The sequence below is a fragment of the Podarcis pityusensis genome (assembly GCF_964106645.2).
Source record: "Podarcis pityusensis genome assembly, chromosome: 12".
Lineage (NCBI taxonomy): Eukaryota > Metazoa > Chordata > Lepidosauria > Squamata > Lacertidae > Podarcis > Podarcis pityusensis.
In genome coordinates this window covers 7,220,702-7,237,205 of record NC_138037.1, presented here as the reverse complement: position 1 = coordinate 7,237,205, position 16,504 = coordinate 7,220,702, and the positions used below count along the sequence as shown (strand labels likewise).

Sequence of the window (16,504 nt, the reverse complement as noted above, 5' to 3'; positions counted from 1 at the left end):
ATCCATTTTCCATCGCCACACTTTTCCTGGCCCTGCTTTTTATTTCCTAAAATTTAATCTTTTTTTAGAAAATGGTTTACAGAAAGGATAAGGCAATGAAGTTATCGGGGGGGGGAGGGGATCGGTATAAATGCGGGATGAGTGTCACGTGGAGCCTGTAGCAACGCCAGTTCTGCAGATCAAAACAGCCAAGTGGGCATTTATGGGATGCTGTGATTTTGCAGGTAGGCACATCTCTTTGTGAGTTAAGACCCAATGAGAGTTAAGACCCAATGACAGCTAAAGTTTTGGATGCTCCTCCTCTGTGCAGCAGATGCAGAGAACTCTTGCCAGTGGGTGTGGATATTTCACCCCTCCCATTGCAAGGATCTACTGACAATGTTTCCAGAAAGGAGGGGGCGGAATCTGCTCATCACTTCTTCCGCTCCAGCCTGGCTCTGAGAGAGTCTGGGTGTTATCTGTGTAGAGATAAGATGACTGCTTGTTGATGTTTAGTTGTTTAGTCGTGTCCGACTCTTCGTGACCCCCTGGACCAGAGCACGCCAGGCACTCCTGTCTTCCACTGCCTCCCGCAGTTTGGTCAAACTCATGCTGGTAGCTTCGAGAACACTGTCCAACCATCTCATCCTCTGTCGTCCCCTTCTCCTTGTGCCCTCCATCTTTCCCAACATCAGGGTCTTTTCCAGGGAGTCTTGTCTTCTCATGAGGTGGCCAAAGTATTGGAGCCTCAGCTTCAGGATCTGTCCTTCCAGTGAGCACTCAGGGCTGATTTCCTTCAGAATGGATAGGTTTGATCTTCTTGCAGTCCATGGGACTCTCAAGAGTGTCCTCCAACACCATAATTCAAAAGCATCAATTCTTCAAGGTGACTGCTTAAGCAACTGTCACACTCATGCAGTCTGGTAGTCTCCATTAGTCTTTAGTTTATTTTAGTTTGCAGTAGCTGTAAAAGAATAAAGAAGCTATGCTTCAGAGCCGTCGTCCGTGTAGTTCATACTCTGTTGTGCACGGCTGAGTTTGGTGCTCACAGCTCAAAGTTGTGAGTCCATTGTGCTTAGACCTGCTTCCCTGCAGTGGAAGGTCTCTGGAAGTGGTTTCCCAGCTCTCCTGGCCCAGTCGGGGCTGAAGAGGTTGAGCCCAGTCCTTGGCACCGGCTCAAAGGCGAAGTTGACAGTGGGCCCCTATTCAGGTGTGAGGCCCCCCCCCCCGCACAAACCCCTAAGCATGCCTAGCCACGACGCTGGTTCCTGTCGATGCCCCCTCCAACTCAGAGGCCTTCTTCTGAGAAAATCCGCTTCAGATCACGCCTGCTACGCCACTTTTGTTTTCTGATCTGCTTCTTCTTTTCCCCCTCTCTGGCCTGTCCACCCAAGTTACAACAGCTGCTGCCAGAATTGAATAAATGTGTGTTACTGAGTTGGGAAGCATAAGGTCGGTTTATCACGTTAGCCCATTTTTATTTTGCAACAGTTGGTCTGAGCCATGACAGCCTGGGTGGCCCAGCCTTATTTTCTAAGAAACAAACAGAGAGGTGTAACAGGCTAAATTGAGTACGAACCAAATTATCCATCTGGTCTGTGCCTCTCCCCTCGGTTGCCTGCTTAGGCGCTCCAGAAGCGAAAGGTTTGCAACTCTTTGTCTCCCTTTCCTCCCCTTTTTCACCAGCTGCCAAGGGTTTTGAAGCATAGGAATTGGTGTGTATCCCTTAGCATGTTGTTGTTCGCATCCGTCTGTCTCGAGAGACATTGGTGTGTGCCTCTGGGAATTAATTCAAACCTCTGCGTTAACAGCACCAAAGTGGCCTTCCCGGGGTGCAAGCCTGGGGCAGTGTGTCTGGAGGTCCTGGGCTGCCCAGGCAACAAGACCCCCTTCTTGGCCTTGCTGATGCAATGCAGAAGAAAGTTGAGCAGCCTGCACTCAACTCTCACCTGTGGCTCACCTGTCAGCAGCCACCTAGTCTCCCAGGTCTAAGTCCACTGGCTCTGTATTCCTATATTGTGTTTCTACGTTTATAAAAAACATTATTGTTATTATTATTATTATTAATAATAATAATAATACCCCACCCACTCTGGGCGGCTTCCAACAAAATATTAAAATACAGTACAGTGGTACCTCAGGTTACAGACGCTTCAGGTTACAGACGCTTAAAGTTACAGACTCCACTAACCCAGAAATAGTACCTCAGGTTAAGAGCTTTGCTTCAGGATGAGAACAGAAATTGTGCGGCAGCAGCGGGAGGCCCCATTAGCTAAAGTAGTAGCTCAGGTTAAGAACAGTTTCAGGTTAAGAACGGACCTCCAGAACGAATTAAGTTCTTAACCCAAGGTACCACTGTAATGCATAAAAGCTTAAAAGTTTCTCTAAACAGGGCTGCCTTCAGATGTCTTCTAAAAGTCTGGGAGTTGTTGTTCTTTTTGACATCTGGTGGGAGGGAGTTTCACAGGGCAGGGGCCACTACTGAGATGGCCCTCTTCCTGGTTCCTTGTAACTTGCAGTGAGGGAACCGCCAAAAAGCCCTCGGCACTGGACCTCAGTGTCCGGGCAGAACGATGGGGTGGAGACGCTCCTGCAGATATACTGGACCGAGGCCGTATAGGTCTGTATAGGCCAAAACTGACTTCTCAGATGGAGGTTGTTGTTTTTCATCCAGCTGGATCACTGAGACTCATTGCCCGTGATGTTTGGGAAAGTGCCGGAGCTTATTTATTTTTAATCAGAGTTCATGATGGAACTAAATTTCTGGCACATAAACGCCTTCCCTCAAGGCCCTCGTTTGATTCCCTTAATTTGTTTCTTGCGTGACAAATGATCGGATACAATCACGCTATCATGAGTAAGGACCAATTTGCTCTTAATGCCTCGTGAATTTGGCAAGATATAAAACTGATTTACACGAAGCGTCAAAATTTGTTAGTATTCCGTACCAGTCCCAAAAGTCTTGTTTTTTTAAAAAAAAAATAGTAAAGAAATTGGGAGGCTAGGAGTTGAATGGGGAGAAACCCTAACCCCATTTACTTGTGAGTAAGTCCCACCACGTGCGGTGGCGCTGTGAGTAAAACCTCAGTGCCTAGGACTTGCCGATCGCATGGTTGGCGGTTCGAATCCCCGCGGCGGGGTGCGCTCCCGTCGTTCGGTCCGAGCGCCTGCCAACCTAGCAGTTCGAAAGCACCTCCGGGTGCAAGTAGATAAATAGGGACTGCTTACCAGCGGGAAGGTAAACGGCGTTCCGTGTGCTGCGCTGGCTCGCCAGATGCAGTGTGTCGCGCTGGCCACGTGACCCGGAAGTGTCTGCGGACAGCGCTGGCTCCCGGCCTATAGAGTGAGATGAGCGCACAACCCTAGAGTCTGGCAAGACTGGCCCGTACGGGCAGGGGTACCTTTACCTTAAGTCCCACCAAATTCAATAAGATTTGCTTCAGAGTAAACACGGCAGATTAACATTGCTATTCTGAGGTAAGGTAAAGGTAAAGGGACCCCTGACTATTAGGTACAGTCGCGGACGACTCTAGGGTTGTGGCGCTCAGCTCGCTTTATTGGACAAGGGAGTCGGCATACAGCTTCCAGGTCATGTGGCCAGCATGACTAAGCCACTTCTGGCGAACCAGAGCAGCGCACGGAAGTGCTGTTTACCTTCCCGCTGGAATGGTACCTATTTATCTACTTGCACTTTGATATGCTTTCAAACTGCTAGGTGGGCAGGAGCTGGAACCGAGCAACGGGAGCTCACCCCATCACAGGGATTCGAACCGCCAACCTTCTAATCGGCAAGCCCTAGGCTGTGTGGTTTAACCCACAGTGCCACCTGCGTCCCAAAGGTAAAGGTACCCCTGACCATTAGGTCCAGTCACTGATGACTCTGGGGGTTGCAGTGCTCATCTCACTCTATGGGCCGAGGGAGCCAGCGTTTGTCCGCAGACAGCTTCCAGGTCATGTGGCCAGCATGATTAAGTTGCTTCTGGCGAACCAGAGCAGCACACGGAAACACTGTTTACCTTCCCGCCGGAGTGGTACCTATTTATCTACCTGCACTTTGACGTGCTTTCGAACTGCTAGGTGGGCTGGAGCAGGGACCAAGCAACGGGAGCTCACCCCGTCACGGGGATTCAGACCGCTGACCTTCTGATTGGGAAGCCCTAGCCTCTGTGGTTTAACCCACAGCACCACCCGCATTCTGAGGTAGGGGCCCCCCATTTAAAAAAATGAATATCCACCTCCTGGTCAGCTATTGGCTTCACTTTCAAATAGCAATTCAATTGGCATTCAGGCCTTTGAACATAAGAACTCTTTTTTGTCAGTCCAAAGGTCCATCTAGTCCAGGGGCCACTGTTATGTTGCCCATGGGTGCAACATTGCCCTTGAAGTCTTTCCTTGGTGCCCACAAAGCCTTGAGTGCACGCACATGTCCCCCTTGCTCACAAGGTGGTGAGCCTGCTTGCCTTTTTCTCCCTTGAAAAATACACAGAGCCGAAGGAGGAAATTTGGAAAATGGCCCTCTTTCCCACTTCCTCTTTCAGCTCTATGTGCTCTTCAAGGCTCAGATTACTGGATCCAACTTTTGCCCAGATCCCTTGGAAAAGCAAAATAAAGGCATATTATTCTCTTGCTTTCCCATCCCAGGGAAGGGGGCACAAATCCACACTAGGGCATGGGAGAAGTGACCAGATGGGGTGGCACACTTGGTCGAAATTCCAAATCTGCCCATGGGCCTAAAAGATTGGTGATCCCTGATCTACTGCAATGTCCTGTTTGCAAGACCTCTAGGGGTCTTTTTCAAAGCCATCTGAGCCAGTGATCCTCACCATTTGCTATGAGCAGTGAGTTCTATAAGTGAATTAGATGCTTAAGAACAGACCGCAGAACTGAGCAAATGACAAACACCTCCTTAGTCTTACATCTTCTTCTGGTGGTGCTTTTAAAAATTAATTTCACATATTACCCCACCCCTTCTAAGGAGCTTAGAGCAGTTGACACAGGTTCTTCCCCAGGAAGTCTTCAATCAAAGCTTCCTCCATGTTGTTTCTGCTCGTCTCCTGCCCAGGTACTTATAATTCTGCCTTTGTAGCTCAACGCACATTTTCTTAGACTGCAAAACAACACCGGCAGACACACAACTCCCCCTTTGATGTTGGTGGCTTGGCCTAGTTCCACTTGGCAAACAGACAGCAGCATCAGAAAGGGGCTAAAAACAACTGTGAGTGATTTGCAGGAATAACACCGTGAACAGGACAATAGCTGCCATTCAGGCCAGCTGAAGGAAGGGGATTAATTCTATTTTTATCTGGTTTTTGAAACCTGATTTGACACGTGAGCCCAGCAGGTCAACCTTGGCTGGAACCAATGAGCCAAGTTCACAGAGGGTAGAAAAAGCCTGGGCCCAGCAGGTGTGATGAAGGGTGGAAAGGAGGGGTGGAATCGTGGCACAGGAGTGGTTCTTAAAATATGAACAATATGGGATGTTAGGGGAGGGATAGTACATTATGCTCCTTCTGGGGTAGTTTGTCCACCTTTGAGCCCCACCTTGTACTCAGCTCTCACCTGTGACTTCTCGAAGCTATCAGCATGCAATAGCAGCTGCACCCCAGAACGACTTCGACTGGCCGGCTAAACCAGGTGAGGGTAGCTGATGGGTCTCAAACCCTCAGTGGGTTAGGGACCTTCCCCTGCATGTGAAGACAGACTGTCAGATTGAGCGGACGAGACGGATAGTAGGTCCAACAGTCAAGAAGGTGGTTTCTGCAGGTGTGTAGGTGTGGGTGCGGGTGGCGCTGTGGTCTAAACCACTGAGCCTCTTGGGCTTGCTGATCAGAAGGTCGGCAGTTCAAATCCCCATGACAGAGTGAGTTCCCGGCACTCTCTCCCAGCTCCTGCCAACCTAGCAGTTTGAAAGCACACCAGTGCCAGTAGATAAATAGGTACCGCTGTGGTGGGAAGGTAAACGATGTTTCCATGCGCTTCCGTCACGGTGCTCTGTTGTGCCAGAAGCGGTTTAGTCCTGCTGGCCACAGGCCCCGGAAAGCTGTCTGTGGACGAACGCCGGCTCCCTCGGCCTGAAAGCGAGATGAGCGCCGCAACCCCAGAGTCGTTCACGACTGGACTTAACTGTCAGGGGTCCTTTACCTTTTAAGAATCTCTTAGCACCCATAACAAACTACAGCTCCCAGAATCTTAACAAACTACAGGATTTCTTTTGGGGGAACGTCACATGCCTTAAATGTGCTTTGGATGTGCTTTAAACGTGCGGTGTGGATCTGCCTGAAATGTTTGCGTTGGAAACAAAATATTTAGAGAACAAATGGGGAAGGGAGGGAATAAACAACCCAAAAATAGATAAAACTCTTTGAAGAAAAATGAATATTTGGGGGAGATGGCTGTTTTTCGTGTGTGACATCCATTCAGCATCCTCCACAGATTTGGGGCGAAAGCTGTTGAAAGACTGACATATTAGGGGCGGGTACACGTCTGTGGTTCGTGTAGCCTGCCTGTTCGGAGAGATGGATTTTTAAATGTCTTGACATTTCCTTACCGTCACAAGAAATTATTGAGGTCAGATACAAGCGAATGGCTAAGAGTGGGTGAATGGGACTGGAAACCCTTTGGGGGCAGGCAGTTGGGGGGGTGGAGAAACTGTTACCTACATAAATCTTGCAATTTCACCCAAGATGAATCCCATAAACAAAAAGCTAACCTTCCAGTCACCTGAATAGGATTAGGAGTCTGCCATATAAACAAAACACACACACACACACACACACACACACACACACACTGAGGCAACCCACCCACCTAAATTTCATTCTGGGTCCTGTTTGGTTGGTCGCTGGTTATTTGTTCCTGGTTTTTTCTATATAAAATAAATAACCCTGCTCTCCTGTACAAACTCATCCAATGCACAGTTTCATTTTGCTTCCTGGTAGCTGAGACTGTTCTGGCTTTTCTCTAGAGACACAAAAGTCAGTCATGTACCTGTATTTATTGATTGACTTAAGCTGCCACTGTGAATCTTGGGCAGCTGGAAGTGGCTTGAAGATGTCACAAATAAGGAACACGTTCTTGATGAAAAAGATGCCCCGAGTTCAAAAAATTTTGGTGCCTGATTTTGTTCCCAATATTGAAAGCCCAAATGGTTTTAACAGTGGACTAGAAAAAAATAGCAGAGACATCACCTTGCCGACAAAGGTCCGTATAGTTAAAGCTATGGTTTTCCCAGTAGTGATGTATGGAAGTGAGAGCTGGACCATAAAGAAGGCTGATAGCTGAAGAATGGATGCTTTTGAATTATGGTGCTGGAGGAGACTCTTGACTCCTCCATGGACTGCAAGAAGATCAAACCTATCCGTTCTGAAGGAAATCAGCCCTGAGTGCTGATTGGAAGGACAGATCCTGAAGCTGAGGCTCCAATACCTCAGGAGAAGAGAAGGCTCCCTGGAAAAGCCCCTGATGTTGGGAAAGATGGAGGGCACAAGGAGAAGGGGATGACAGAGGATGAGATGGTTGGACAGTGTTCTCGAAGCTACTAACATGAGTTTGACCAAACTGCGGGAGGCAGTGGAAGACAGGAATGCCTGGCGTGCTCTGGTCCATGGAGTCACGAAGAGTCAGACACAACTAAATGACTAAACAACAAAGAAAAAATGCTGTGCAGGATACATATGTGAATAATTGTTAGTTTTTATTTATCTATTTATAAAAATAATAATCTGTGTGCTGCTGTGTCATAAAGAATATATCGAAACAGTTCACAGCAATAAAAGCATTAAAACCAGACCATAAAAACCATAAACAATTAACCATTGCGGAATGATGTATTTTTAATTGCCTGCAGAAGCTTGGCAGAATAGAAAAGCTTTCAGCAGGTGTTCAAAGGTTGGCACAGACGTGATACCTTAGTGGAACATCCATGTTCAGCGAATGTATACCTCTGGATGCAATTCTGTAGTTAAAACTTTGGCCAACTCTATAATCAACAATGCAAGATCGTGTGGCAACAGTGATGGCAGGAGGACTTGGGAAAGAAGAGGTTAAGTTGGCTCTGCTCTGTTCTGATAAGATGTTAATGTCATGAGCACCACCTCAGCAACTCAGAAGCCTTTGCCTCATGGCCAGTGACTGTCCTCAAATGTCCTCACAACTTCTTGCCTTTGGTGCCATCTGAAAATCCGGTTGAGCCAAACACAGACTGAGAGCTTCTCGGTTTGATTTCTGGCGAACCCGGCCGTTTTGCAATATATCTCCTCCTTCTGTGCCCCGGACAGTGTTCTCTGAGTTTGCTTGCTTTGCTATAATCTCCTGCAGGGGGTTAGAAACTGCAAAGGTTAAGAAACGGCCATTCTTGTCTGCAGGAGGAGATGTAACTAGACCTTTTTGGCCTTTTCGATTTCACTGGGCCACCCAAAGGGGCTGCACTTTTATAACCCCCAAGTTATTTGTTGCTGATGACGTCACTGAATACAGCACCGTCGATGACTCTTTAGAGAGCAAAGCAGGCAAGGAATGAAAAAAGGAGCTCTCTGCTTTTAGAAGCTTGCAATCTAAATGCTAACAGCAGGGAAGAGAGACAGAAATGGGAGGAAAGGAAAGGAAAGTCAAGAATAGCAGGTGGGGTGAAGGGTCAAGCAAGGAAAAGGCATCCTTTGCTGGAAGGCATCAGCCCCCAGCACCCATGAGCTCAGCAATATCTCATGCTCTTGACTTCTCTAGTGCTGGGCAGAAGATGGTATCGTCATGCCCGGTTCCCATCAGCAAGTGGAAAAGAAAACAGAATGGAAGCAAGATTGTTTCCCACCCACCTCGAGAAAAACTGCCCCCTGGTTTCCCCCAGGTAATTTGTGCAAAGGCGGCTGCTGTGTTGCCCTTTAGACCTGCTCTGCTTGTTCGGCACTGCAGCGGGGGAAATCCAGTAAGCGAATCTACACCAGTCGCTTATAGCATTAAAAATGTGTTATGGAAATGTCACACCAGAGATCGCTGCAGAGCAGCGATCTGTCGGCAATGGGAAATTGCATTGAGAGCTACATAACTTTTTTTTGTAGCCTTTGATAGCGTTTTTACAGGTCAGTGGAGATCCAGCTCTCTCCGCAGCCTATTACGTCCTTCCTTGGGGAAGGATCACAGCTCAGCAATAAAGCAAAGGCCCTGGTGTCTCCGGGTAGAGCAGGGGAAGGCTGCTTCCTAAAATCCTGCAGAGCTGTTGCCATTCAGGGTAGACAATACTCTTGGCTACATGGGCCAAGAGTCTGACTCTTTTACAAGAAAGGAGATTCCAACTAAACATCAGAAAGAACTTTGTGATGGTAAGAGCTGTTTGACAGTGGAATGGACTCCCTTCCTTGGAGGTTTTGAAGCAAAGGTTAGATGGCCATATGTCGTGGATGCTATAGTTGAGAATCCTGCATTGCGTACGTTTTTGAAAAAACCAGAGTCTATGCAAACAGCAGCAAGAATATTATTGGCCCAAAAATGGAAGCAAGAAGAGTTACCAACGATTGAAGAATGGAGGATGAAGTTAATGGACTATGCAGAATTAGATAAACTAACAGGAAGGATTTGAAACCGGCGAGACCAGAAATTCACGGAAGACTGGAGTAAATTTACGGACTATTTGAAAAGTAATTGTGAAGAACAGACGACGTTTGTAGGGTTGCAAGAAGTTTTGGGAGGAGTATTATTAGAGGTATTGTAAAAATGGACAAGGGGGAGGATGATTTGTTAAGAGATGTAAAGGCAATATAAAGTTAAGAAATGCATAAGAAGTGGTTAAAACAGTGGATCATCAGAGGTGCTGATGGAAATCTAAAAAGATTGTATAAGTGATAAGTTTTGTGGTACATTTTATAATTTATATGTTAAAATGAATAAAAAATATTATAAAAAAGGAAATGGCCAAAAAAAGAAAAGGAAAGGAAAAACCAGAGTCATTCCTGTTGGGAATGGTGGGAGAAGACATTGACAAGAATGACCAGAAACTATTCTTATACACAACAACGGCGGCAAGGTTATTGCTGGCTCAGGCATGGAAACAGCAAAAATTGCCTACAATAGAAGAATGGCAGTAGAAGGTTATGGAGTACGCAGAAATAGCCAAATTAACAGCAAAAATTCGACATCAGGGGGATGAAACATATAAAAAAGAATGGGGGAAATTTATGTTATATAGAGAGAAGATGATGTGAAATAGGGAAACCAGTAGAATTAAAATGATATCTCATAACGGGAAAATACAAGAAGTTTACTAGATAATAATATCAAAATGAATTAAAAATGTATATTAGGACTACTATTGAACAATATTTGTAAATGAATATAGACAGACAACAAGAATTTGGATATATAGAAAGATTTATTTGTTTACGGACATTTAATGGAAAAAATGAAGAAGAACAATCTTATTGAAAATGGACAAAGACAATGCGAAAAGTCAAAGAGGACACAAAGAAGCCAGAAGAAGGAAGGAGGGAAGTCAGCTCGGGAGAGCAAGAACAAATGTGAAATATAATGTATGTGTGTGTACAGTATGTAACTAAAAATTCAATAAAGGTCATCTGGAAAAAAAGAGAGAATCCTGCATTGCAAGGGGTTGGACTAGATGACCCTCAGGGTCCCTTCCAACTCTACAATTCTTTGATTCTGTGAAGGGACAACAGAAGTACAAAGGGGTTTGTGCATGGTACATGATGTCGGGGGGCTACAAAAAAAAAGCCCATGCATGTCAGGTTATGTTGAAAGAGACTCATTATGTGCTTCAACATCCCTAACCTAGGTTTGCTTACAAAGCAGAAGCAGTCGACCCGTTAAATTTCTCGTTCTCATCTTTCCATTTCAGGTTGGCTGCAAGGCTGCGATGGTCTTCTTCCAGTATTGCATCATGGCCAACTTCTTCTGGCTCCTAGTTGAAGGCTTGTACCTTCACACGCTTCTGGTCATCTCCTTCTTCTCAGAGAAAAAGTATTTCTGGTGGTACATCCTGATCGGCTGGGGTAGGCAACCTCTTTGGTCGGCGTGCCTTTTTTCTGATATAGAAAAATGTTGCTGTGTTTTTGCAAGAACAGAAATAGTCCGTAGCAGAGGGTGAGGGACCTGTAGTCCGTCTGTCCTGACCCCCCAATGTTGCCAGACTACAACTCCCATCATCCCTTTTTTATTTTATTCCTTCTTTTTCTTGTATGTATGCAATACAGCACCATTTAAGAACACACCAGAACAAGAATATCCAGGGCTGAAATCAAACAACAGTTCTAAAAAATGAAACAAATTGAAATTGTAATATTCCAAGTGGTTTTTAATTGTTTTTAATGTTGTTTTAAATGTAGTAATGTACCCTGGGGCTTTAGGGTGAAGGGCAGGAGGGAAAGAAAGAAAGAAAGAAAGAAAGAAAGAAAGAAAGAAAGAAAGAAAGAAAGAAAGAAAGAAGGAAGGAAGGAAGGAAGGAAGGAAGGAAGGAAAGAGAGAGAGAGAGAGAGAGAGAGAGAGAGAGAGAGAGAGAGAGAGAAAGAAAGAAAGAAAGAAAGAAAGAAAGAAAGAAAGAAAGAAAGAAAGAAAGAAAAATGTAATACAAATGCAACTTTCAGATTGAAAGCAGAACTTTGAAATCTAATCAAAATCTGATCCTCACTTGCAGGTGCACCCGGCTTGTTTATCTCTGCCTGGACTATCACTCGGATCCACTTTGAGGATGTTGGGTAAGCAGGCAAAATTCATCCACAAGGCTTCCTGGTGTCAGGAGAAAATGTTGGCTTGATGAGGAGGGCTCTGTAGGTGGTAAAATTGGGCTTTAACGCCTAGGCTGGGGCTGCAGAAGTACTGACTCTCTCCATTCATTTGCCAGCTTTTTGTTTGTGTTGAAGAGATGCTCAGTTCCTGTTTTCCAAGAAGAGCTGGCAACTTCAGTGTTTGTTGATTTCCGAGTCTCGCTCCTTCCTTGCACCCTCTCGGGCTCCGAATTGGCATTGTGCAGAGTGAGGCAGCAACCTCAGGCAGTGGTATTTAGACAACAGCGCTGAGTATGTCACAAAGGAAGATAGATACATCCAGTTCAGTTTGCATTTAAAGGGAAAACCTGCCTAATTTTCACTTTCTGAAACAAGACCCAAACTGAGGCACAGCCATCCTTCGAAATCCACACTCCTCCGAATTTTCAAATGACGTTCTCAACTAATAAGTACAAAAATGCATAAACTAGGGTCAAGTGTTATTCCTGGAAATAACATACAAGAATGCATTGTATTTGGGAGAACTGCTTTGCAAAAAAAAGTGTGTAGCAGGAAATATTTGCACCAAAATACTGGGGGTGTTTCATGAGGACGAGTCTCCTGTTTAGGGTGTTTATCCAACACTACTCAGAAAGGACTGTGACTCAATGGTTGGACACCTGCTTTGCATGTAGAAGGCACAAGGTTCAATCCCCAGCTAGAAAAGAACCTGTCTGAACTCCAGGATTGGGGAATCATTCTCAGACCATATTCCCTCACAGGGAGCACTGCACTCTATGTGGGGCTACCTTTGAAGGTGACTCAGAATCCATAACTAATCCAGAATGTTGCAGCTAGACTGGTGGCTGGGAGCGGCCGCCGAGGCCACATAAGACCGGTCCTGAAAGACCTACATTGGCTCCTAGTACGTTTCCGAGCACAATTCAAAATGTTGGTGCTGACCTTTGAAGCCCTAAACGGCCTCGGCCCAGTATACCTGAAGGAGCATCTCCACCCCATCGTTCAGCCTGGACACTGAGGTCCAGCTCCGAGGGCCTTCTGACAGTTCCCTCACTGCGAGAAGTGAGGTTACAGGGAACCAGGCAGAGGGCCTTCTCAGTGGTGGCACCCGCCCTGTGGAATGCCCTCCCATCAGATGTCAAACAGATAAACAACTATCTGACTTTTAGAAGACATCTGAAGGCAGCCCTGTTTAGGGAAGTTTTTAATGTTTATTGTTTTATTATGCTTTTATATTTGTTGGAAGCTGCCCAGGGTGGCTGGGGCAACCCAATCAGATGGGCAGGGTACAAATAAAAAAATTACTGTTACCATTATTATTCTGGGCGTCACTTGCCACTGGTGGACAGAGCCAAAGAGAAAATGGGTGGAGGAACAGATGCAACCTTTAGCATTGTACAGTACAGTTGTACCTTGGTTCCCAAATGCCTTGGAACTCGTACGTTTTGGCTCCCAAACAATCAAAACCCGGAAATGAGTGTTCCAGTTTCCGAACAATTTTCAGAAGCTGAACGTCCGGCGCGGCTTCTGTGGCTTCCGATTAGCTGCAGGAGCTTCCTGCAGCCAATCAGAAGCCGCACTTTGGTTTCCGAATGTTTTGGAAGTCGAATGGACTTCTGGAACCGATTCCATCTGACTTTCAAGGTAAGACTGTAGCTAGATTCCAGCCCTGTGAAAGCCTGAGTTTACTGAGTACACACAGCTCTAAAACCAGGCAAACAAGAGGTATTGTCACATTCAAGCAAGAGGGCACGGTCTCAGGTATTGCCTAAGGATGAGATGTGGCCTAGAGAGGCCTGAGGGGCACTTGAAGAGACCTGGAGAGCCACATTTGGCTCCTGGGTCTGAGGTTCCCCAACGTTGGCCCCAATATAGACATTACTGAGCAAGACGGGCTCATGGCAACTTCTGGTATTCCTCTCTTTCCCTGCATTGTGCAGCAATTGGGAAGTGTTAGTTGTGGTCTGGGGCCCCTTTTCAGTTCCTGTGGGGCCCCATCACTGCTGCACATGAGCATATATCATGCAGAGTCAAACCACTAGGTCCATCTAACCCACGATAGTCCGTTCCAGTTGACAGCAGCTTCCTGTGGTCTCAGCTGAAGGCCTAAGATGCTTTTGCAGAGATACCAGCATGTGATTCCACCCCTGAGCTGTGGTCCCATGAACTCTGTGTGCCTCTTTAAGATGCAGACATCCTCCTTCTACATTGTCTGGAACTGAAGGGTATCATTTACTTCCTCAACCACTTCCTCCGTACCCAAGAAGAAGCTCTTGATCTATTTGTATTCCTTTACAGTTGTTGGGACTTAATCGAATCTCCCTTTTGGTGGATCATCAAGGCTCCCATTTTGGTTTCCATATTGGTAATGTATCCATGGATATATATATATATATATATTTTCCCCCATCATTCCTTCGCTGGCCTTCTCATGCATCGCTGTTGCGTCTGAGGAGGCAGAAATCGCCCCCGGTGTTTTGTTACTGGATTCTAGAAAGGAGTTTTGCTAAGAATATGCTTTGCTTAGCAGGAACAGAACCCGGATGTATCAGTTCTGATTCACATCCTTCACAAGTCCAGTTCATGCTGACGTTCTGCTCCAGGCAGTTGTCTCAGCCAGGGGAGGGTGGGGTTCTAGGCCACATAGGTACATGTTCTAGGCTCAGATTTTAAGACACGTTCTGCTAGACCCTGTTGAGGGTCCATTAAGCAACACGTGGTCAAGCAGGTTTCTGGGTCCTGGACACTAACCTTAGGTACTTCTCCATCTCCTCTGACTTCCTGACTAACCGAAAAGGCTCTTGACCTGTCATGGCATCGACGTGTGCATAGCTGTGCTCTGTGGGCTTGACATCATCATACTTGGGATGTCATAACACAAAAGTCCCAAGCAGGCTGATGTCAGGCCCAAGATGGCTGCCGTCCTGTCTTGCTTTACCTTGTCCCTCTCTGAGGGGTGTCTGGTCTTTGTTGTCTCTCGATTATGCGGCGTACACCCCAAAAATGAAGTTGTGGCGGGCAAAATAATCCTTCTGAAGCAGGGCCATTCGACGAGCTCGTACACACGACTGTTTTACCACACATTACCTCACACACCTGCACCAAATGTGTGGCAAAATCTTAGCGCGCCACATGGCAAGGTAACAAAGAGGACAAGAGCTAACCCCTTATCACCCCGTGGCAGTTTAGTCATGTCTGTTGACTCCGTTTGACAGATAAGGAACTTACCTGTCCCCTTTTTCTAATTTTGTTTCTCGATTTCTCTCCCCCTCAGATAAATTTCGTCCTCTTTATTTGCATCATCCGGATCCTGGTTCAGAAACTTCACTCTCCAGATGTCGGACGAAATGATACAAGCCAGTATTCGTAAGTCTGAATTTACTTTGCAGCTCAAAAAATGATATTTTTTTTGTGTTTCCTGAGGTTAGATAGATAGATAGATTGTTAATATTTATATCCTCCATCTCCTCCTAGGAGCCTCAGTGTGGCATTCATGGTTCTCCTCCCTCCCTGTTTTATCCTCACAACTGTAAGGACGTTTATAGATGCTAGGAGAGGGTACATTTAGTAGATATTATCCTTCCTTGTGAGTTCAGCAGTGCATCCCTTTGCAGCTTAAAAAGGGAAGCTTTGGTAGGCTAGTTTTAGTCTTTTCGTTTAAGTAATCCAGGTTGCTTTAAGGCTCACCAGATTCTCCTGATATTCCTCCCCCCCCCCCCCAAAACAATAATCACACAGGCAACCTTGCAAAAAGTAACAATAATATTTATTCACTCAGAATACTCATTGAAGAGTAACAAATGCAGCAACTTTGTTCAGGCAGGCTTAAAATGGCAATCCGGTTACAAAGGCATACTTTAGTCCAGTTTAAAATGGAGTCTGAGCTATGGAGCAATGGCGCTCAGAAATGCATTGTCCTATCAACTTAGATGGCTTCGAAAGAGAATTAGACCAATCCATGGAGGAGAGGGCTGCCATGTTGGAATATTCAAGAAGAAACTTGGAAACGGTCTTGAACAAGTTGCTAGGTGACGGAAAATTTCCCCAGCAACAGGTGTCCTTATTAGGGCATGTGGTCGACTAAGTCTGGGTCAGTGTAAATGAGCATGTGAATGAGTCACATAAGGTCTCTCTGGCCTGGATGGCTAAAAGAGGAAAAAATTATGTTGGGTTATTTATTTATTTATTTATTTAGGACCAGTGTAAAGTTTTGTAAATACTGTATTTTTCTGTGTATAAGACTAGGTTTTCCCCCTAAGAAATAATGTACAAAATTTGGGGGCATCTTATACACGGGGGCCATCTCCCCCCATTTCCTTAAACCGGAGTCCCCCCAAATAGGGGGCGTCTTATACACAGGGGCGTCTTATAGATGGGTAATAAAGACTCTAAGAAGCAGAACCAAATTGTGTGTATTCCTATAGTGGGAATTTCACTAAGAGATAGCTGGAATGCTGCTGATGTTGTAAAGAAGTAAAAGATGCAGTAAAGCTTTTCTGTAAAAGGAACTCTGCTGCAGAAAGAAATGGAAACTCAAGATTAGATGCTCACATACCAACATACCAGTGGCTACAGTACCGGATTTACTTATAAGCTAAACAAGCTATAGCTTAGGGCCCCACTCCCTTGGGGGCCTAAAAAATATTTAAAGGAAAAACAACTGGATGTACATTTCCAAAATATAAGATAAAGAACAAATAAAATAAAACCTACATCCAGCAACAGTGTTTTGTGTTGTGTAGGCTCCTATGATGTAAGTCATGGGCCCCGCCTGCTAGCCTGCTCCCTAAAATATC

At 45.7% G+C, this 16,504-nt stretch overlaps 1 protein-coding gene across 1 annotated transcript in view; it reads left to right on the top strand.

Moving 5' to 3' along the window:
• The window catches only part of VIPR1 (vasoactive intestinal peptide receptor 1), a 116,950-nt gene that overhangs the window by 84,825 nt on the left and 15,621 nt on the right, over positions 1 to 16,504 (top strand). The window contains exons 7-10 of the mRNA XM_080974179.1: positions 10,823 to 10,976; positions 11,618 to 11,678; positions 14,007 to 14,073; positions 14,983 to 15,074. Of these exons, the coding sequence (XP_080830305.1) occupies positions 10,823 to 10,976; positions 11,618 to 11,678; positions 14,007 to 14,073; positions 14,983 to 15,074 (374 nt within the window). The remainder of the gene's footprint in view (positions 1 to 10,822; positions 10,977 to 11,617; positions 11,679 to 14,006; positions 14,074 to 14,982; positions 15,075 to 16,504) is intronic.